The 22,873-nt window shown below is 45.6% G+C and overlaps 1 protein-coding gene and 1 non-coding gene across 2 annotated transcripts in view; one reads left to right on the top strand and one right to left on the bottom strand.

Annotated features, from left to right (window-relative positions):
* Atp2a2 (ATPase sarcoplasmic/endoplasmic reticulum Ca2+ transporting 2) overlaps positions 1–12,763 on the bottom strand; it is a 48,865-nt gene extending 36,102 nt beyond the window's left edge. Inside the window, 5 exon segments of the mRNA XM_052169044.1 lie at positions 68–206; positions 2,364–2,468; positions 11,320–11,402; positions 11,506–11,523; positions 12,137–12,763. Coding sequence (XP_052025004.1) covers positions 68–206; positions 2,364–2,468; positions 11,320–11,402; positions 11,506–11,523; positions 12,137–12,254 — 463 coding nt within the window. The 5' untranslated portion in view covers positions 12,255–12,763.
* A 4,091-nt stretch (positions 12,764–16,854) lies between these two features.
* Positions 16,855–16,962, top strand: LOC127673442 (U6 spliceosomal RNA). Its single transcript, XR_007975172.1, has one exon. It is a non-coding gene; the product is annotated as a U6 spliceosomal RNA (small nuclear RNA).
* Positions 16,963–22,873: the final 5,911 nt, after the last annotated feature.

The raw sequence follows: 22,873 nt of genomic DNA, 5'->3' as shown, positions 1-22,873 counted from the left end.
TCCTGAACCTTGAGAAAAGAACTTTCAGTATATAACCTAGGAATAAATAAGAATGAACTCAACTCACCAGCGATTTCCACTATATCCCCAGGAACTATGTCTTTAGCTTTAATTCGCTGCACACTCTTTCTGTCCTGTCGATAGACTTTGCCCATTTCAGGCTCATATTCCTTAAGAGCTTCTATTGCATTTTCAGCATTTCTTTCCTGTATAAAGAAAAGCCAAGTATGGTAAACCAGCCTGCCTGGTTTAAATATTTCTAGATTAGAAATTAAAACTTACAATCTTAATATTAAAAAGCATATTAATGCTGGGCAGTGGTGGCACACGCCTGTAATCCCAGCACTTTCTAGGAGGCAGAGGCAGGCCGATTTCTGAGTTTGAGGCCAGCCTGGTCTACAGAGTGAGTTCCAGGACAGCCAGGGCTATACAGAGAAACCCTGTCTTGAAAAAACCAAATCCAAAAAACAAAAAAACAAAACAAACAAACAAAAAAAACCCCAACCAACCAACCAACCAAAAGCATATTAATGACACCTGCACTAAACAATTGGCATTCTGGTGTTTAAAAAAAACCTTTTGTTTGTTTATTTTATATATGAGTGCTCTGTCTTCACAGATACCGTAAGAGGGAATTAGATCCCAGTACAGATGTTTGTGAGCCACCCACATGGGTGCTGGGAATAGAACTCAGGATCTCTGAAGAGCAGCCAGGGCTCTTAACCCCGGAGCTAACTCTAAGCCCCAACAATTGCAATACAAACATCTACAAACTTATTTATACAGTAAAAAGCTACCCTAACAAGGTGATACATACCTTAAATTTAACCCGGTATAGGAGGCAGAGACAATCGGTTCTCTGTGAGTTGTAGGCCCGCCTGCTAGAATTACCTAGTGAGACCCTGTCTCAAAAATATGATGTGGCAATGTATACCAATAATGCTTGTAGTTTGGAAACTCAGGCAGGAGAAGTTTGAGTTGGAGGGCACCCTGGGCTACATTATGAGCTACTTCCTCAAAACAAAACACAATGCATTAGAATTTGAGGCAGTGTGGTCTACAGAGTGAGTTTCAGGACAGCCAAGAATACACAGAGAAACCCTATATTGACGAACCAAAAAAACCAAACAAAACAAAACCCCAAAAACCTTAAAAACGGAGTTTGATTACATAGGTATGCCTGATCACCATCCTGCCCCAAAATTTGGTACACTGGGAGGAAAAGGGATGGGAGTGTTATAACAGAGGCCAGCACGCCGCTCCTTCTGCCTGCCTCCTGAGAGCGGAGCTACAGACAAGTCGTCCACTCCAGGACTGTTTGTCAAGTATGCTCGATGGCAGTCCTAGTGGTCCAGCATCCCCTGTAATCCATACACCGAGAAGGCTGACCGGAATGGTCTTTCTTGAGTTGACAGTTAACCTGGGCTAAAATGCTATTACCAAAAATATATAAATAGTTTTTAAAAATCAACCACACTAAAAACCTGAAGGGTGGGGAACCAACCAATTTGAAAATGAATTTGAAACATTAGTCTAGGTGTCTTGTCAAACTCTAAGCAAAAGGCAAAACATATTGACATTTTTGAGGTAGATCCCTATAGATAATTTTGAAGGATGCAGTTCTACAGTAAATAAGCTTTCAGCCTGTGTGCAGGCCAAGCCTATGAAATGGAAAGAAACTGAAAACAATCTAGGTTCTAATAATTCTTATCGCCTCCACCCTACTCCACAATCTAAAGAAAATAAGACATTGCCATGAGGTTTGTCTTCATCATGAAATAGAAAGGCAGATTATCTTCCTCACAGTCTTTGGTTTTCTGAAGCTTTCCATTATCAACTTTCCTTTTTGAAAATGGGGTCCATTTTGTTGCCCAGCCTCAAAAGATCCTGCCTCAAACTCTTCAGTGCTATACAAGGGAAGCTCTACCACGCCCAGCTTCTCATCCACATTCATTTCTGCTTTCTTTTTTGTTCAACTCCTTACTTCTCCAACCTTCCTAGCACCCCTTTTTTTGAGACAGCATTGCTCAGTGTAGCTCTCTGGCTGTCCTGGAACTTGTTCTGTAGACCAGACTGGCCTTGAACGCACAGAGATCACCAGCTTCCCAAGTACTGGGTAGGAGAGATAGCTTGGAGGTTAAGAGCACTGACCGCTCTTCCAGAGGTCCCGAGTTCAATTCCCAGCAACCAATGGCTCCCAACAATCTATAATGGGACCCAATGCCCTCTTCTGGTGTGTCTGAAAATGGCTACAGTATACTCACATACATGAAATAAAAAAAAAAAAAAAAAAAAAAAGCTAATGTTTATGACCAGATCACTATAGTGTAACACTTAACACTGCTGCAGAACTGTTTGCTTACCTGCCATACGCCCACAATTGCATTGGCTACCAATATAAGCAGAATTACAAAAGGTTCTACAAAGGCTGTAATCGTTTCTTCACCTTCTTCGAACCAAGCCAAAACCTAAAAGAAAAATTGTACATGTAAAGACTTGCTTATATGCTTTCAGACTTACCTACTTTCATAATAAAAGGAGTTCACATTATGGAAGTTATTATAGAAAAAAAAAATCCCTTGTCCTTACATCTTAATAATTACACAAAATGTAGTAACAGAAAACAACTGGTTTATATCCTTTTCTTACCTGAATTAAGATTACTTAACTTCTTTTTTTTTTTTTCTTTATGGCACTCCAGAGCATAAATAGTGGGAGTTTTTGTTTGTTTTGGTAGGAAGAAGAAATCTCATTCACTTCATAGGTAACAATTTCAAATACATAAAACTTAAAAATCCTGATTTTATTACAGTAAAGGGTAACAGGTAAACACCTACACCCACACTGATTTAGCTGATATTCACATTAGGCCTGAAGAGATGGCTCAGGATCAGAACACTGGTTGCTTATCCAGAGGACCAGGTTCCATCCACAGCACAACACGGTGGCTCAAGTAGCAAAGAGTGGCGGGGAGGGGTCTTAAAGCCTCTTCTGGCCTCCAGAGCTCTGACACGTGATATACAAATATACATGTAGGCAAAACACACATACACACCAACTAATAAAAGACTTTCTTAAAAATTTACATCAATTCATAGACATACAAAGCCTGAATTAAAAGACAAAAAATAGTCAGGCGTGATGGCACATGCCTTTAATCCCAGCACTTGAGAGGCAGAGGCCAGAGGCCAGCCTAGTCTATAAGTCTACAAATTGAAAAACCCCATCTCAAAAAGACAAAAAACAATCAAACATTTGGAGAAAAAAAACCTGACTATTCACTCAAATGCAGAACCTAATTCCTAATTTCTCAGTGGCAGTGAAGGTCATATCAGAATAACAAGGTTGTTCTGAGACTAGGAATATATTTTTTAAAGCAATTTACCACAGCACCTAGTACTGCAATATAGCACTTCAGAAATTACAAAAATTCCCCTCCAAATAAAAAAAATAACCTGGACTGGGGAGGTGGCATATTATGTAAAAGTGCCTGCTGTCTAGCCTGATAGTCTAAATTCAAGCACATGGTAACAGGAAAACTATTCCAAAAAGGTATGTGTATGCTACACACATACACACACACCTTTAAAAACCAATCCCCACCTGATCTAATGTACGCTAGGAGGCAAGAACAGGCTGACTGACAGCTGGAGGAAACACCCTTCCTCCCACTCCAACCAACCCTAATAGCCAAGACACTATGACGATGATAAAGAGAACATGCCGAGTTAATTATAATTAAGAACATCTAAGGCAGTGGTTCTCCACCTTCCTAATGCTGTGACCCTTTATCATAAGATTATTTTCACTGCTGTAATTTTGCTTGTTATGAATTGTAATGTGTTTTCTGATGGTCTTAGATGACCCCTGTAAAAGGGTCATTCAACACCCCCAAAGGGGTCATGACACAGGTGGGAATCGCTGATCGGAGTTAAAAGTTAACCAAGAGGGCAAGTGAGAGGAGTGGTAAATGAAGCACTTGCTATGCAAGTCAACAGAAGGATTTGGTGACTGAGTTCTGAAAGTTGTCCTCTGACCTGCATACAACAATGTCCATGTCACATATGCACACAAGCTCCCTACTTTCCAGGGCCAAGCCCTGACAAATGTCAATGGCAAATTTTATCAGAAACCTGCCAACCTGAATCTGGGAGGTGGGCTTTGCTCTGCATGGGGGGGGGGGGTGAGATGAGAGGCTATACTGCTTAAATGAACACATTTCACAATAAAGAACTTTTCTTTAAAAGATTACCTAGGAGCTAGCAAGATGGCTGATCAGGTAAAGACACTCTAGAAGCTTCACAAGCTGAATTCAGTCCTGGAACCCACATAAAAGTGGGAGGACAGAACCAAACTCATACGTTATGTGTGACCTCTGTATACCCCGCCCCCAAACCTATTTAATTCTACATCTCAGGAAACAGTTGCCAGTGGATCCAAGTTCGAAGCCAGCCTGGCTTTATTATGTTCCAGAACATAATAAAGAGACCCTGTCTCCAAACAAACAAATATAATGTTTATGTGTAAACATATTTTATATGAATGTATGTGTGTGTATATATATATATGTATATATCCCCATGTTATTAGTAAAATTAATAAAGTTAAAATAATGAGGCCACATAGCATTTATTCTCAATTAGATTTTTAAAAAACAAAACGAAACAAAAAAAAAACAACCCACAAATAGCAAATTACCAAAAGGTAATTAAAACTCTAAAGAGAAATCACATTGAACCAGCAAAGAATCATAGTAAAGAAAAACCAAAGAAAAAGTATCCAGGCTCTGACACATGTCAATCACCACTGAAGCAGGGCAGGAAGCAACCAGAATGAATGTGAGAAACACTACCGCAAGCTTTCAACAGGGCATTCCCAGTATTAAGGCCAGGATCTTTGCCAAAATGAAAACTTCTCTAGGAAGTTATAAATTCTGATAGATGCAGGATCACAGCTGCTGATACAGCCTTGCAAACATTTGCCAAGGAGAACATATCAGAATAAGAAATTTAATTAGCTCTTAAAGAAGAAAAATTGCTCAACTTCATGAGTGACTACGGCCTTTTCCAAAAGGTCAGTGAGGCATTAGTGACTCTAAGATAAGCCTCGCACCTTGTTAAAGTGGGTATGAATTTTCTTTTTGGCAGTCAATCCTGGGACAACTTAGGGCACCATCCTTTACCAGCTGGAGCGAAGGAAAGGTGAGAAGTGTCAGGATTACTAGAGTAACAAACAGAAGGCTTTAGCAGTCAAGAGATATACACTGTTCTCATGATTAATACAAGAATCCTAATTTAACTGGTACACTAAATTTGCCTTCCATGTGTCCTGTTGAATAGAAAGCACAGACAGGTTACCCATGCTTGAAGGTTCTAGAGATATACTAATTGTTGTTGGGTGAGAAACTAGCGGCCTGATCTGCTAAGAATGGCAAGCCTATTTAAAGTTCAAGGACCATCCATTCAGAGCTGGCAAGACAGTGCAGTGTCTTGAGACCTTGCCTAACATATGCCAAGCCCTGGGGTCAGTCTCCAGTAAAAGAGGAGACAGGGATTTTCACAGCAGTTTCTGGAATACTTTATTAAAACAAAACCAAAACTGAGGTTGAAGAGATGGCTCAGGGCTAAGAGCCCCTCTGCTGTTCTTCCAGGACTCCAGCTCAGCTTATAATCGCCAATAACTCCAGCATCAGGGGATCAGGAATCCTCTTCCTGCCTCCAGAGAGGGCCCACACACGTGACATATAGTCACCTAAACACAGACATATATGCACATAATCTAAAAAGTTTAAGTCTATTGTAAAATAACCCAGAAACTCAAGTCCCATACCCCAAATTAAAGATCAATCACATTTAACTGACAAAAACAAATCTATGCTCAGTGTTTTTTGGGGTCTCATGGTTAGCTCTATTGATAGATGATGAACCCTATCAGGTTATAAAGATGGGAAAGTCCTGACAATGACTAATGGGGAGAAGGTGTGAGGCAAACTGGACAGATACTCCCTGAGGGTTTGGTCAGGTTAGTTATAATTATGGGTTTCCCTAAGTTAAAACAGATTTACACAAAAGGGGAATTATGTCTTAAAAATGTCTTTTAGACTAGGTTGGGCATGAGCGATTCTCTGTAATGCCTTTGTTTACAGCTGCATGCCTAGGGGCTCAGAGGATGCTCTGGTGTGCAGACAATGCTCAGTCAGTAACACTGGACATGTGGGGAGACAAGGGAACAAGAGCTCACAGAGCAAAGTACAAAGCCCAGGTGAGAGACTGTGAGTAAAGGAGGTAACCATCACTCCACCAACTGAAAGAAAAGGAGCAAAGTGTAGTGGGAGGCAAAGGCAGTGTTTCTTCTTCCCTCTAAACGCTGTTACAGTACCAGCGCCTTCTCCGTGGAGTAAGTTCAAAGGCTCAAGCTTGCCAGCCCTAGTGCAGGCACCACTCACTACATTTTAAGCTGAAGCGGTGTAGGGCAGAGATCTTTCTACTGACATTCATTTATAGATCAATCTCTGGATTAGTGTATAACTCAGTGGTAGAGTACATTCCTGAAAGATGTAAGGGTCTTGGCTTCTATCCAAACCCCACAAGAAATGGCACTGATGCACTACTAATGCCCACACATTTTAAAAGGTTGTTTCTGTGTGTATGTGCGTGTGCCTGAGAATATGTATATGCACATCATGTGTGCTGGTATCCACAGAATCCAAAAAGGTTTCACACCACCTCAGAATGGAGTGACAGATGGCTTGAGGCACCTGATGAAGGTTCTGGGAACTAAATCCAAGTCTTCTACAGTGCAGCAAGGCCTCTCTCTTACCCACTAGGCCATCTCTCCAGACCCCTATCTATCCTGTTTTTGCTGGACAGGCTGACCTCCAACTTGAATCAGTCTTCCTACATTAGTTTTCTCAAGATTGATATTACAAGTATATGTCACCACATTTAACCTGATACTACTAACTTCTAATAGGATTAATCAATAAAGCAAATTTTGTTCTAAGACAAAAAAGGCCATGTTCTGCTATATACCTGGGAGAGAGGGTCATCACAGTACGACAGGATTGTGGAGTATATCCCTAAAGTAGGGAAAGTGAGGAAAAACATTAATTCTTCATCTTCAAACCACCCTTTAAATTGTATTTTCAGAAAATTTAAAAAAATTTCAATCACCATAAATGCACTATTGGGCCTGGCGGTGGTGGCGCACGCCTGTAATTAGGCAGGCGGATTTCTGAGTTTGAGGCCAGCCTGGTCTACAGAGTGAGTTCCAGGACAGCCAAGGCTATACAGAGAAACCCTGTCTCGAAAAAGCAAATAAATAAATAAATAAATAAATAAATAAATAAATAAATAAAATAAATAAGGACTATCAAACGCTTCCTGAAGATCATTGAAACCAGAAAAGTAAAACTAGATAGCATATTTTATCAGTATCTCAAAGTCCTGAAAAAAATTCATTCCTATATGTAAGATAATGAAGATACATATGACATAGTAGTGGCTGGCAAGAGGGGCTCTTGAGTTCAAGGCCAGCGCAGTCTATACAGTCCTGTTCTCCAGGATAGCCAGAACTACAAAGACAGACCCTATCTAAAATATAACAAAAAAAGTATTTTAGAATCAATCTAAGTGTAAAATAGGAATTGGGGCAATGATTAAAGAACCCTATGCAGATTTTCAACATTGGTACCACTATAGTCTAGATGGCTCATCTAATGCCAACACTGCCGTACTGATACCTCTCTTTTGGATCGTTACTCAAGGGTATCTATCTGGTGAGGTCACAGGACCAGCATGAAGAGCCTGCACTCCTACCCCACAGCCCACTCCTTATCACAGCCCCTCTGCTTTACTTTCTCAAACGTACCATCAAGGCAGCAGACCCCATGTCCCTGTTGTCCCCAGTGTGTATGCCACCTGTTCAACTGGGGGAGGGAGGAGTGGGCAGGCATTCCAGTTAGGCGACCACATGCAGACTAAAGTTACTAACATGAGGGAATGGAAACCCAAACAAAACAGAAATAGTGAATGGTGTCAAACTAACCCATGTGCAAAGGGAGGTGTGCTTTTTGCAGAGTACTACAGGCTAACCTCAACCTCATTGTATACCCAAGGATGGCCTTGAACTCCTAACCACCTACTTAGCTACCAAATACTAATTACAATTACAGGCATGCACTACCATATTTGAATTGACCCTTTTAAAAGAAACAATTTTTGGTGGACACTAAAAACTAAACTGTCCCCATGGGCCAACAAGGGTAAAACATTAATTCGGTTGGGTTTTTTTTTTTTTTTGGCCAGAGCAAAACATTAACTGTAGTTAACAGTTTACTAATCTGATATTTTAAATAAATCATTAATATCTTTCTAACCTGAGGAGAATCTGATGATTTATGAGAACTGCCTATTCACTTTTACAAAAGAACCTGAGTATTCAACTATAATTTTCCTGTTATGCCAGTTAAGAATATACTAACTACCACAAATAAGTCAGTACTCTTATTTGGAAGCTATAAAAGTAAATAAGCTGAAGTTGGTGGCACAAGGCTGTAATACTGGCGTCTAAGAGGCTAAGGCAAGAGATCAAGTAAGGCTCGGCTGTACATAAGAGAGTTTGAGACTAGCTGAAGGTAGAGTAAAATGCTGGTGGTGTAGGCCTTTAATCCCAGCACTTGGGAAGCAGAGGCTGTCAGTCAGGTCTACATAGTGAGTTCAAGGACAACCAAGACTACACTGGGAAACCTTATCTCAAAAACAAAACAAAAGGGAATGAAAGAGGGCTGGGCAGGTAGCATTTACAATACGTTTAAGGCCCTGGGTTTAGGCCCCAGGTATTGACATAAAGGCCAGCAAGCCACGGCAGCCTGGCCGTAATCTCAGCATGCAGGAGGCAGAGGCGAGCTGGCTACCTAAACCAGCTGAATCAGTGAGCTCTGGGTTTGATCCAGCAATCCTGCCTCAGTATATAAGGTGAGGAGAATTATGAAGCAAGGCACCTGATGTCAACTCTGGCCTCTGCACACACACAGTCACACACATACCAGAACAAGTATACCCACACACTGCACATGCATACAAAGGAACAACAGAAATAAGAAAACACAGAAAGAACAGACGAGTATCCATAGTTCTGTCAACCCTCTGTGAGGAACATCAACAAAATCCATCTTCTAGAGCACAATTTTTCTTTTTTCCATTTTTGTAGCTTTTAAGAACAGTCTTCTTCTAGCCCAGGCTGTATTGATGCCTCAGTTTCCTGAACTTTTTCTTTTAAAATAAAGCAACTTTGGAGTTGAAAGGTTTTAATACAGGCTTAAACATGGACACTAAAGGTCAGAGTTGGTACAGGCTTTAGAGCAGCCTCGGAAGAGTATCTTAATCTATCCACAATTTTGATCAAATAAACCAAAGCAAATGAAGTGAATTCTATAAAAAGCACTTCCTAAACACTTATTCTTTAGTCATTTAACAACTCGTATCATAAAAATGTAACAATTCATTTCCTGAAAAAGAATTCCAAGTAGTTATTGAAAATAAACTTGTATTTCAACTACCAACATAGCATAACAATGTTAGCATCACAAAAAATGTTAAGCACTTGAAATTTGAAAACTACAATAAATTCCTAATTACTCCAAAGTAAAATTTATCTATAATCATTAATTCTGCTTGATTAAAAAAAAAAAAAAACAAAAAACGTCCACTCACAATTTGAAACCCTCTGAAATCCAATAGCAAGTAACTTGGCACATTTCTAAGACTGCTTCAAATAATAATATGAAAGGAACCAATATGAATGCATTTTGCCTACAGCTTGTATATATCATCTAGTTTCTAATTCAGAGTCTTGATGGCCCTAGTGAATGCCAGCATTTAACTACCAAAGCAGAGAGACTTCTAGAGTTATGTAGCCTGCATAATGCAAACCTTAACAATCCCCAAATATATAATTTATGTTAGCACATGGCGACACACTCAAACTATAATCAACTCCATTTATCTTGTTTATGAATGAAACAATCACTTATTGGACAAAATTTTAAAAAATTAATCACAAAAAGATATAGGAAGTGTAGAGTATATAACTCAGTAGTGCGCTGAATGGTTTGCTATGGGAGTCTAAATTTTATTCAGTGAAAACCAGTTAAGATTCTTAAGAACTGAACTAGTAATGGCCACACAACACTTAGATAACACTACAAACTAAAGTTTCAGGACAAAATTCATGTACACAATTGCTCCTAAAGGTCACCTTTGCTGCCAATATTTATTTTAAAAATAGCTAAAAATTAATCTTTCCTTTACCTGAACTCAGTAAGTTCTCTAAACAATCCTCTATGCTAATGTTTTCATACAGGCCATGATCACAGAGCCCCTGGGTCAGACTTATGTGTGAATACATAATTGAAACCACAGTTATCAGTTCTGTGAAACCTACCTAAAACAAGCACTGTATGATTTTCACTTCCTATCACAGTGTAAGAATACAATGTTCTAAAAACAAAAATTGATGATTAAGAACATCTGCATACTACTATCACCATTTTAAAGAAACTACAAGTCCACTGCCCAGGGGAAAAAAAATGCTGTAGTAAAATGTTAATAACCTAGAAATACCCTTGCCACATCTATTAGTTTTTCTTAGGCTGGTCTCTGCACTTCACTAGTTTCTTAGCAACCACACTGGCTCAAGCACAGACAGAACAAGAAAAAAACAAAAAAACAAAAAACCCGCCTCTACCTTCATTCCCCCTTTAATATTTAGAACCAAGAATACTGAACTTTGTCCCCTCAGTCTAGGAATCACTCAAGACAGGGGTCCAGGTTAGATGCCACCCTAAAGGTCAGTGACCAAATTTGGTCAACAGTGGTGCCATCACTGCCGTCATCATTCTTGTCACTGTCAGGAACAACTGTCACCTTGCCACTACCAGGAAGGCAAAGCAACTGGAATATTCCTTTTGTACGCTCTATTTACAAAGTGCCCAACATCATCTTAGTGTGATCTTACAACATGATAACAAATGGAAGAACCCCAACAGAAAGGCCTTGCAACGAGAAACTTTCTGATACTAAAAACTGGTAGGGAACAAGAATTTCAAAGATCCTGCACAGTCAGGGGCCATTTCTCAACTGCACTGTAAAAGCATCTATTACCTAAACAAAATAGCTTCTATCAATTTTTCCTCTAATTCTTGGGTTATTTTGTTTTGTTTTAAGCACGGAAACTCAATGGCCATTATTTATTTTCTGGTGTTCCAACGAAATACTTTCAACTTTTAGGGGTAGACAAAATAACTTTTTAAATACTTACGAAAGATATACATGCTGCCAGCAATAAAATTCTAACTAGTAAGTCTTCAAACTGCTCAATCACAAGTTCCAGCAAGGTTTTTCCTATTACAAAAGAAGAAGAAAAAAAAAAACCATTTGTTTCAATTGTCCACATCAGTCGGCACACACATCTTCTCTCCAAAATAACATGTTAAATATTATTTACCTTCTTCAGCCGGTAATTCTAGAATGCGGAAAATTCGCCAGGCAACGTGTCAGGAGGAAAATAGGAAGAAAAACGAAGACATTTTATTAGCGCTTTTATAAAAACTGCTAAATTCACCACCATCGCTGTCTGAAAGGCAGATAGAGGTATATGAATGTTCAACGATCTCTCTTCACTTTGATACCCCGAGAAAATTATGCAGCCCTGGTAATCGAAGGCCTCGGAACTGCTCGGAAGCTCTCTCGGGCCTCCAGGACCATGCAGTCATTTCAGCTGGGTCATCACTTCTGCCAGATGTGCAACTTTGGGGAGTACAAGAAACGGTCCGAAGGTTTCTCAACAACACCGACGCCTCATAAATCCGCGGGGGACTCAGCCCAGCAGCAGGAGCCTCCTCCCTCCCTCCCTCCTCCCACCCCGGCTTGCTCTGCGCCGGGAAGGTCACCGGCTCGAGACCCCTAGAGGTCGGCGACAGCCCGGACCCGCGCGCGGACCGCCCGACCTCTCGCAGCCGTCGGGCGCCGAGCCGAGCCAAGCCCCACGAGGTGGAGCCGGGTCAGCCATCTTCCTTGGCGCTCGGGCCCGCGCCGCGCTGCGCTGCGCCGCTGCAGCCCCGGCGCCCCGCACCTACCGTTGGAGCCCCATCTCTCCTTGAGCTTCTTGACCTGCTCCAAGCTCAGCCCGGTGCTCTCGTTGACGCCGAAGTGGCCCAGCACCTCCTCCACGGTCTTTGTGTGAGCGTTCTCCATGGCTGCGGGGGCTCCGGCCGGCCTCGCCTCGCGTCCCCGCGGCCTCCTCGCCTCCGCCTCGCACTCGGGCCGCGGGCTCGTGCCACCGCGGGCGCCCGGGCGCGGACAGCTGTCCCCTCCTTTTTCTCCTCCTCCTCCTCCGCGGCGGCGGCGGCCGCTTCCGCCTGACCGGGCGCTGAATCACCCGAGCCCCCTCCCCCAGAAACCGCCGCACGCGGCCGGGCCTCGCAGAGCCCGCCCGAGGGGCTGCGAGCCTCCGGCCCCGCCGCGAGTGTGCGTCGTCTCCGCTGCCAGCCGGCCGCAGGCAGCGCAGGCCCCGGCGCTGCGCCGAGGAGACCCGGCGCGGCGGACGAGGGGCGCCCGGTCGAGCCCTCGGCGCGGAGGACAGCGAGGCAGGCGACGGGAGAGGAGCTGCGCGGCGTGCCTGCCCGAGCCCCTCAGCTCTGCACCCCCGACAGCGGCGGAGGAAACTGCGGCGGAGGAGACGGGAGGTGGCGTCGGGGACGGCTCCGCGGAGGCTGCTCTAATAGCATTTATCCGCCGCTGCCTCCCCTCTCGCCGCCGCCGCGGCATGTGGACGCCGCTCATTGGCCGAGAGAGCCCAGCGCGGCGCGGGCGGCGCGGCCCCGCCCCCTCCCCCCGGCGCCCTCCCGCGCGCGCGCTGCGCGCCCACGCCGCTGGCAGGCCCCGCCTCCTCCCGCGCGCCTCCCCCAGTAACCCGGATCGAGGCCGCGCGCGTGTGTGTGCGCGCGCAGGCCGCCTCCGCGTCCGCGCTGTGCTCGCTGCGGGGTCCGGGCGGGCGGAGGGCGAACCAGATCTTTCGCGGCCACGGCTTTCCTGTTTCGTCCGCGCGCGGGGATAGAGCGCGGAGCTCACGAGTGGGCGCTCTGTGCTGGTTGCCCTGCCACTGAGGGGGCACTGCCTGGGACCCCGGGGTGGCAGGGAGGCGCCGGAACGCGGGGGCCCGAGGCGCGCTCGGACTGGTGTCCTTGGCTCGCCTCCCCGCCCTGGGCAGCGCGAGCCGTGCTCTGCATCCTAATGTCTCCTTCAGAGCCCCCTTCAGCAACCAAGGGGAGGAATTCCGCAGTTCCCTTCCCACACAGCCAAAAGCGCTCATCTGTCGCCTCGGGAACACCGCATCCTACACCCCCAGCAGAAAGCCTCATCTCCATCGCACGCCAACACCAGCCCTTCCTTCCCCTGCGGGTTCTGTGCCCTGACAGGGAATCCCACTCTTGGGGGAGGAAGGAGGAAGTTTTATTTCGTTTTTAGTAGCTCACACAGCCTTTGACACACGTCTGCATAGAAGTCACAGGTTATGCTGTAGCTGCTACGCCTATGCTAGGTAGCTTGGCTTTGGCTTCAAAATGAAGGCTGCTATATAGATTTCCACTCCCCCCAATGGGAGAGAAGGAGCCTTCAATCCCAAATCTATTCTTAAACCACAGATCATCTGTTGTGTCTGCCCAGAGCCTAGCGTGCAATGTAATTTTGCCAATATAAAGAAGCCATACGGAGCCAAGTGTGGTGCCGCCTGTAATCCCAGCACGCAGAGGTGGAAGCAGCAGGATCAAGAGTTCAAGGTCATGTTCAGACACTTCCAGCCTTCGATGTTGGACCTTGTCTAAAACATAAAAAATAAATGTAAAAAGCAGAAGGTGGGAAGCCATACTCAACAGGGAGGAGGACTTTTACATTGAATTCACGAATCTCTTCACAAAAAAAAGTGGCTTCATGGAGGGAATAGATTGCAAAATAAAGCATTTCGTCGACTTGAATGTTTAGCAACGCGCCCCCCCCCCCACATTGAGGCGGAGCCTCAAGACTTAAGATAGATTGATTCCTTCAGCAGATGCAAATCACCGCGCTTTACCCGACTGAAAAAAAAATCGAGTACGTCATTTCATTTAATTATTTCCAAGGAGTGGAGGCTGGCATGCACTTCTGATTGATACTTGGATTAGAACCAACAGAACCCTACACGAAACAAACAAACAAAAATTCTAGTGTATAGCAATGTGGAAACTGGTTAGGTCACAGGCTCTTCAGGAGGATCAGGTGACTGCCTGCGAGGTGGGGGTGTGGGGTGGAGAGCTGGGGGGCCTTCCTCTAGTTGTATTCCAGTTCTGCCTGCCTTCCTACTTTCCACACCAGCAGCAAGGGGTAGGGAGCAGGAAGGTCATGACCCCTCCCAGTCTGTCTGAGATGCTCACTGGGATTTCCGGATTTTTGTTTGCTTTTTTTTTCTATTGTAGCCCCCTCTTCCAGGGGCTGCAGATGCACCATACAACAGGAGTTTTGTTCTTCCCTCAGGCCATCTTCCTCACCAAGAGCAATCCCTCCGAAAGATGCTTTTTTTCCCCCAGAGCTGAGGACCGAACCCAGGGCCTTGCAAGTGCACTGAGCTGAACCCCCAAACCCCTCAAAGATGCTTTTATTATCGAAGTCGCTCCCCTCCCCAGTGTGCCCAGTATGGCATTATTCAAGGTCTCCAGTCCCCTAGCACTGCACATTTTGTCTAGCGGCACCCGCCTGCCTCCTAGCGTCTTGTAGGGTTAGACCTGAGACCCCTGAGAAGAACAAAGCTTGTCTGTCGTGTCCACACTCAGCACAAAGCCCAGTTCTCAGCATGTGCCCATCACCTATTGAGTACCTACAGTTCTCAGTGCATGGGAGAATGAGCGTCCCACCCTCCTCAGCCCATTGGTAACCTGCAACAGGGCCGTGCCAGCACAAAGGCCTCAGCAAAGTCTGCGCAGCTCCAGCGTATTGATTTTTCCATTCATGAATAAACTGGATTTATTTTGGCCTCTGGACCACTCACCTCCGAGAATGGCTGTGACATTTAGGTTTAAACCAAAAAGAAGGCAAAACTGCCTTCAGGGCTCCCAGAAATGACAGCGCCTGTAGCCTGATAGGCACCGCTGCCGTCTCCATTGCCCTTCTAGAATGTTCTCTGCCAATCGTTTGTACTGAAGGCTGGAATGCTCTCTCCTCAGCCTGTTGTTATCTCTGAGACCTCTTCACTTAGACATTGCCAAAACTGATCATGAACCTGGTTACTTTTATTTAGAAATAAAGTTGGGAGAAACAAATTAAAGGGTTTGTCTCACTTTAAAAAAAGAAGAAGAAAAGAAGAAGAAGAAGAAGAAGAAGAAGAAGAAGAAGAAGAAGAAGAAGAAGAAGAAGAAGAAGAAGAAGAAGAAATAAGCATGGTGTAGTCATGCACACCTGTAACCTCAAGGAGACAGAGGCAGGTGAGGGTTAGGTTTAGACTAACCTGGTCTACATAGTGAATTCCAGGCCAGCTTAGTGAGAACCTGCCTTTAAAAAAAAAAAAAGTACAACCCGGGGCCCTGTTTTTTGTGCAGTGCTGCACTCGGCTCCTTGTTTGCAAGGCTTTAATAAGAAAGTTTACTGTCTTCCAGCAAGGCTCACAGCCACACACTTAATCACTTGAGGACAGGAAGAGAAGAGAAAGACACAGCAGCGTGCAGTGCAGAAAGATGAAGTGTGATCAAAGACCTTCAGAGGCTCAGATAGAAGAGGACATCAGCTAGCAGAAAGCAGGTTGGCTTAAAAAGCTATTCGGATAGAAAAGCTAGGAGGTAACTTGCAAAAGAGGCCTTGGCCAGGTCTCAGGCCTCTGCAGGCCTCCTGGGAGGTGGTTGGGCCACAAGACGCAGCCTGCTCCATATTCAGACAGCTCACATGATTAAAGCAGCCCCATTTTGGCAGAGTCCACCTTCTCCTAGCTACATCCGTTCTTACTTAGCTCTCCGAAGCCACCTTGAACAAGCTTAAGTTCCTCTTCATGTGATCCCTTTGAGTATTTCCAGATCTTTATCTCACTAACGCGTCCTTTCCTAACTAAAAGAGTGGCTGGGCACTGAGCTGTTCTCCTATGGCCTGAGTCTCAGGCCCTCACCTCTCTGGACATGCCCAATACTGAGCATACCCTTCTGAGCTTGACCCACCCTGTCCTTCCACTTACACAGTACGAGCAGTGAACTCAAACCAAGTCCTTTGCCTGCAAATCATAGTCCTGTTAAAGCTATTTATGGTATACTTAGCTTGTTGATTTTTCTGTCCCAGGCACTGAGCCCTGCCTATAATTGAATGTTTTTGTGTTTATTATGACCGTTTTAAGTCTTATCTTCAAGCAGTCTTTTAAAAAAGATGTTTTTAAATGAGAATGAATGTTCTGTTCATATCTATGCCTAGGTACCACTGTGAAGGCCAGAAGGCGGCATCAGATCCCTTAGAACTGCAGTTAGAGATGATTGTGAGCAGCCATGTGGGTGCTGAGACTAGAACCTGGGTTCTCTGGGAGAGCAGCCAGTGTTCTTAACCACTGAAGCATCCCTCCAGCCCCCAGATTTATTTAGTTTGAATTCTGTGTTTGCATTGTGTATCTGTGTGGGGGTATGTGCACATGAGTGCAGGTACCTAAGGAGGCCAGGAGAGGGCGCTAGGTCCCCCTGAGCGGAGTTAAGCTTGTGAGCCAATCAACATGGAGGCTGGAAGAACTAAAGTCCTCTGCAAGACATTCTCTCTCTCTCCTCTCTCTCTATATCTCAAAAAAATTTTTTTTAGACTTGTGCTTGCTCTGGCAGCACATATACCAAAACTGAAAGGACACAGAGAAGATTAGCATGGCCCCTGTGCAAGGATGATATGCAAAATTTATGAAGAGTTCCACTTTTAAAATGATAGTTTCACGTTATATTTTACTTTGTTATGTTTGGCTGCTATTTCTTAGAAGCCTGTTCTTTTCCGATAAGAGACAGAAAGAGAGTGGATCCGGAGGGCAGGGGAGATGGAGGAGGCAACTGGAAGAGGCAAAGGGAGAGAAAACTATAATTGAGATATATTGTCTGAAAAAAGAATCATTCTCAATAAAAGAAAAAATGAAAAAAGATGTATTTTATGTGTGTGAGCATCTTGCCTTTTATATGTGTTTTTAGGGTTTTACTGCTATAAAGAGACACCATGACCAAAGCAACTCTTATAAAGGACAACATTTCATTGGTGCTGGCTTACAGGTTCAGTGATTATCATCATGGTGGGGAAATATGGCAGCGTGCAGGTAGACATGTGCTGGAGAAGGAGCTGAGAGCTCTACATCTTGTGTCACAGTGGAGGTGGCTTGAGCTAGAGACCTCAAGGCCCACCCCCTCTTCCTCCAGCAAGGCCACGCCCTAAGGACCAAGCATTCAAATGCGTGAGTCTATGGGGCCATACCTATTCAAACCACCACACCACATACATGCATTGTATGCATGCCTAGTGCCACAGAGGGCAAAACATGCACTCAGTGACGTCTCCAATGCCAACCCCAAACTGTGTTTTAGCGATACATCTCAGATTTGATTTACACACAATTTAACAAGCAGAATGACTATGTCACTATTCAACAGGTCTTTTTGCTACTCATTCCATATTAAAAATAACTAATAAGGGGCTGGAAAGATGGCTCAGTGGTTAAGAATACTAAGTGCTCTTCCAGGGCTCCCACATTCAACCCCCAGTACCCACAGGGCAGCTCACAACTGTCCATAACTCCAGATCCAGGGGATCTAACATCCTCAAACCAATGCTTCTGTCTTAGTTTGGATTTCCACTATTGTGAAGGGACACCATGACCAAGGCAACTCTTCTAAGGACAACATTTAATTGGGGCTGGCTCACAGGTTCAGAGGGTCAGCCCATTATCATCATGACAGGAAGCATGGCGGCATGCAGGTAGACTTGGCGCTGCAGAAGAAGCTGAGAGTTCTCTACATTTTGATCTGAAGACAGCCAGGAAGAAACTAGGAGGAGGAGGAGGCTCTCTAAGCTGTACCCACACAGTGACACACAGACTCCAACCAGGCCACACCTCCTAATAGTGCCACTTCCAATAGTCAAACCACCACAGCATATAACAGTTAATTTTAAAAAAAGCTAATCATCTGAATGAGATTCTTTAGTTGCCATAAATCATCTTGACCAGAGTTTCCAAAGTCAAGGAAGTAAGGACCTTTAGGGGTGTTCCTGCCTACTTACCCCCGACAGTCTGTCACAGTGTTGGAGCATCCACAGTCCTTCCCTTAGTTGATGAAACTTGAAGGTCATGTACTATGAGAAATACCCATTTAAGCACCAGGACCAAACTTGGCATTGTGAAATGCTTATATTGAGAGGCCAGAAGGAGCCAAGACCTCTGACAGGATCCCATCTGCCACCTCTTGCTTGCTCGGGATTGCGTGCTTGTTGGGTGATATGGCGGCCGGGAGGCCACGGTAGTGAAATGCTGGCTGCTGCAAATCCGAGGTCCTTCTGCCCTGGGCTCCCGAGGGCTAGGTTTTACAGTGCGCACCGCCATTCTCGGCTCTCCCTCCATGAGAATTTAATGGGAGAGCTATGCGCAGGAGTCCTGGTCCACACGGGCTCCAAACCGCCGTTCTGTCAGGCTTTGTATGGAGACGTGTTCATTTGAGCATGACACGTGCCACTGAACACACATTGGCCCTTTGTGACCACCATTGTGTCTACATGCCACAAAATTAACATCTGAGACACCTGAATGATTTAACAGAACATCTTTTCTAGAATCCCCCGATTAGTGTCCTTTTCATGGATGTGTTCGAGACTCCAACTCATAGCTGATGCTTATGAATTGAGACTTCCTGGAGTCCAGACTGACAATGGCTGACCCGTTACCCAGGCAAAGTCACCTCCACCTCCCGGCTGCCCCAGGTGATGGCAGATGTGGTTCCTAGGGACTCCAGTCTGTAACTCACTAGTTTAGCCAAGCGATTTATTTATTTAATTATTTGTTTTTGAGACAGGATCTCCCAAGGTAGCCCTAGCTATCCTGGAACTCACTGTGTAGACTGGGCTAGCCTCGGCTCACACCAACACACCAACTCAGCCTCATTTTCAGCACCTCTCTCCCTCTGAGTCTGAACCAAGACCCAGGACCAGTCATCCTTCACTATCTTCAGCCCTTTTGACACCGCTTTAACTCCACCCACATACACATGACACACACATTCCCACGTCTAGACTGACAAGCTCAGCTACCAGCCTGCATCTCCACCCATCCAAGCCACCGGCCCCTGGGTGAGGGTGACAAGGGTGAGTGAGAGGTCATGACCTTGAATAATACAGAATATCCAGGGCCAAGAAGTCCAGCCTCCTCGGGACGGAAGGACTACTAAATGGGCGAACTCACATGTTAGTGATAATACGGCCCCACCATCACCTCTCTCTGACAATAAATTATAAGGCCCAGGGGAGCGGGGGTCTGCAGGTAATGATAACAAGTGACCAGATAAACGTGCGATGACCATTGTCTCTGAGACCCTTCACCCCTCCCCCGTTGCTGTCCTCAACATCCAGCCCAGCGTCCGGTGGGCCTCAGGCTGCCGCTCTGGGGGAAGTGGGGTGGGTGGACCAAAGCACTGCCCATCTTCGGGAAGAAAGGAAAAAAGAAAAGAGAGAGAAAGTCACGGAGCAGGGCAAAGCCAAGTATTATGGGATGGTTTCAAAGCTGTAGCTCCCAACGGGGTAATGCACTTTAAATATAGCAACAATTCCTGCCTCCACTGGCTTGCTCTTTGATTTTTGTGGAAACATTTTCTAAAGTTTCTCTCCTCTGTCCTCCCTGCTTGCCCCACCCCCGCATCCTGCCTGCCCCCCACCCAGTCCAGTGCCCTCCTCATTACCCCAAGGTGTTTAGACCTTAAATGGCTAAATTCTTTAAGTGCAATGAGGACTCAATCTACTAGCCTAACAGAAAATAGGGAACACATTCTCGCTAGTGAATGTCTCTCTGAGGTAGACTGGAGGCTCGGGGGCCCTGCTCATGCCAAGGCCCTGCTCCCCAGAAGGGGTAGCAATAGAGTACAGGTAGAGTTTCAGGCTGGCAGGAACCCAAGGACAGATAGAGCAAGCAACAGATAGGGTTGCCGTGGACAATTTCCTAGAACAGGATCTTTGTTCCCAAGGTTGGCCAGCTGGTTCCCTTGATGTCCCACGATAGCGGAAAGGGTGATTGGTGGACGAGCCCTGAGCACGTTTAGGTGTCTATTGTCATCCCGTTCTAGTCACCCGATAGCTCTCCACAAATCCCAGGGGGCTGGCCACCGGCCCGAGTCACCTTGTGATTCCTCATTTTGGCGAGGGGAACGGGAAGGAGGGGAACACTGTGTATCCTGAGAGAAGTGTGTCTGACAAGCCCGATCCGTTCCATCTGGGTGCCTGCATCAGGAGCTCCATCTGGCTCCAGCAGTCTGAGCTGAAGGACGGCAGATCCCAGCAAACCACCAGCTCCAACCCTCTCTGGCCTCTTGTCTCCCTTGGAGAGGAAGACCCCTGCAGACTCCTCCCCGCCCACCCCAAACCCTGCCCTGCCTTCTTTTCTGCCTAGGTCTGGGTATCTACTTTGGGATCTGGGATTTTCTGGAGACTTTCTGCAGAGCGGCAGGCCTCTAGAGAAAGGGTAGGGTAATTTGTGGTTTTGATTTATGATGTTGCGAATCCAACTCAGAGCGTTGTAGGTACATCGCCAACTGAGCTGCCTCAAAAGCCCACTTCCTGCTCATGACCTTCCTGTAGGACCCAGACCAGGGCCTGATTTGTAGACAGAACCCCCGTGTAGACGTCCTCTCCTGTGCCTCACATGTTGGAGCCCCGAGATAGACAACTGTCCCCTCTCCTCGGCTGCTTTCCACCACAGGTGAAGGTAGACCCTCTCCCCCACTGACCTTCCCCATAAGGGCTTCTCCGGTGGGCCTAGGGAGCCCTGGTGGGGGGCTGCACAGAGCCTCTGGTTGGCCTGGGATGTTTGCAAACACTGGACGTTTCTCTCCCATGACTCATCAGAGGAGAGCAGAGTCCTCCTTCTTCCTGGAAGGCAGCAAATGCAAGGCCAACCCCCACCCCAAAAGTAATCAAGCCCTCACGCGGAGCTTTCTCTTCAGATCTCAGATATACCCCAAAGATCAGCCCTGGCAACTTGTGGGAGGGGATGTTTCCAGGCCAAAGAACATCCTGGAAGAGGCTTCTCTGACCCAATGCAAGCAGGGGCGGGAGGCACAGACCAGCATTCACAAACAGGTCCCCACAGGAGGACTGTCCAGAAAAATGCTTGCCCCCCTTTCTTGTCCCTATTTTATTTATATATTTCTTTATTTTTGGTTTTTGTTGTTGTTGTTGTTGTTGTTGTTTTGGAAATAAGAGCTCATGTACCCCAGGCTAGTGCTAGGTAGCTTAGGATGACCTTTAACCTTCTGCTTCTGTCTGTGGGATTGCAAGCATGCACCACCATTCTCAGCTCCTACGGAGCTGGGAAAGCAGACCAAGGGGCTTGTGAGTGCAGGGGAAGCAATCACCAACTGAACTGCGTCCCCGCCCTGTCTCATCCTTTTAAGGTACTGGCTTCATAATATAAAACCTGTGCTAGAAACTCTTAATACAAAACCTGAGCTAGAAACCTTTGGAACATTCCAGCAAGGATCTCAATGGGACATAACATAATTATAGAAAACAATCGAATACACACACGGAATCAGGCTAATTAAGACCAACGGGGAAAAGAAACTGGGAAGATAGACATCCTTGACAAACTCTCCATGCCTGAAGTGTGCTCAGGGGTCGAGTGTCATGCCCTTCCATCCTTAGGACCAGGTGTCAGGTGTCACCGTCACTTGTAGCCCTCCCTCCCTCCCCCCAGAATCTGATAATCAGTTATCAGGTTGTCATTTGTTGAAGTCACACACTTAAACAAACCAGAGCCAGGTATGGCACACACGTACGGTCACAGCGTTCAAGAAGACGAGGCAGGATGACTTTAGTGTCTGAGGCCAGCCTAAGCTACTCACTGAGTTCTGAGCCATCCTGGGCTACAGAGTAAGACCCTGTTTTGAAACAGAGAGGAGGGCTGGTGCTGGAGAGACGGGTGGCTCAGTGGTTAAGAGCACTTCCGGCTCTTGTAGAGGAACGGGGCTCCACACAGTGACTTACACCCAAGGTTAACTTCGGTTCCAGGAGATCTCATTCCCTCTTCCGGTCTCTGCTGCCACCAAGGGAGTGTGTGGTACACAGATATACATTCAAGCAAATAAATCATACGTATAAAATAAAAATAAGTGGGTTTTTTTAAAGGGGGAAATATTTCTCTATTTTTCTCTATTCGATTCTTCCAAGGCTGTCACATTGTTGGGGACACACGATGACTATTTGTATGGAATTTGTGCAGATCAATTCCTCATATCATAAAATATACTAAATCTCTACTAAATCTCGTGGAGGAAAGAGAGCTAAGCATTAGGGGAAGCAATCAGGAGACACACCAACAGCACGCTCCACGGTGATAAATTCGAAGTACTTTTGATACAAAAACATTTTAAATCTGTCTAAAACTAAGGGAGGGATTCTACCCAGAAGTTCTGGGAAGAAATTAGCGATTCCCGAAAGCCATTTTCTCGACAGAAGCCAATGACTCTGTGGTGTGTGAAAGGGTTCAGACGCGGATCTCCCCTGCAGCAAACAGCAGTTTAATTTCTTAACCCCAGGTCTTGTCCCTCTTCCCAGAGCTAGCCAAGGGAGAGGGGGCCCCTTAGAGTCCTGCA

The sequence above is a fragment of the Apodemus sylvaticus genome, chromosome 22 (assembly GCF_947179515.1).
Source record: "Apodemus sylvaticus chromosome 22, mApoSyl1.1, whole genome shotgun sequence".
Lineage (NCBI taxonomy): Eukaryota > Metazoa > Chordata > Mammalia > Rodentia > Muridae > Apodemus > Apodemus sylvaticus.
This window is presented reverse-complemented; position numbering and strand designations above follow the sequence as displayed.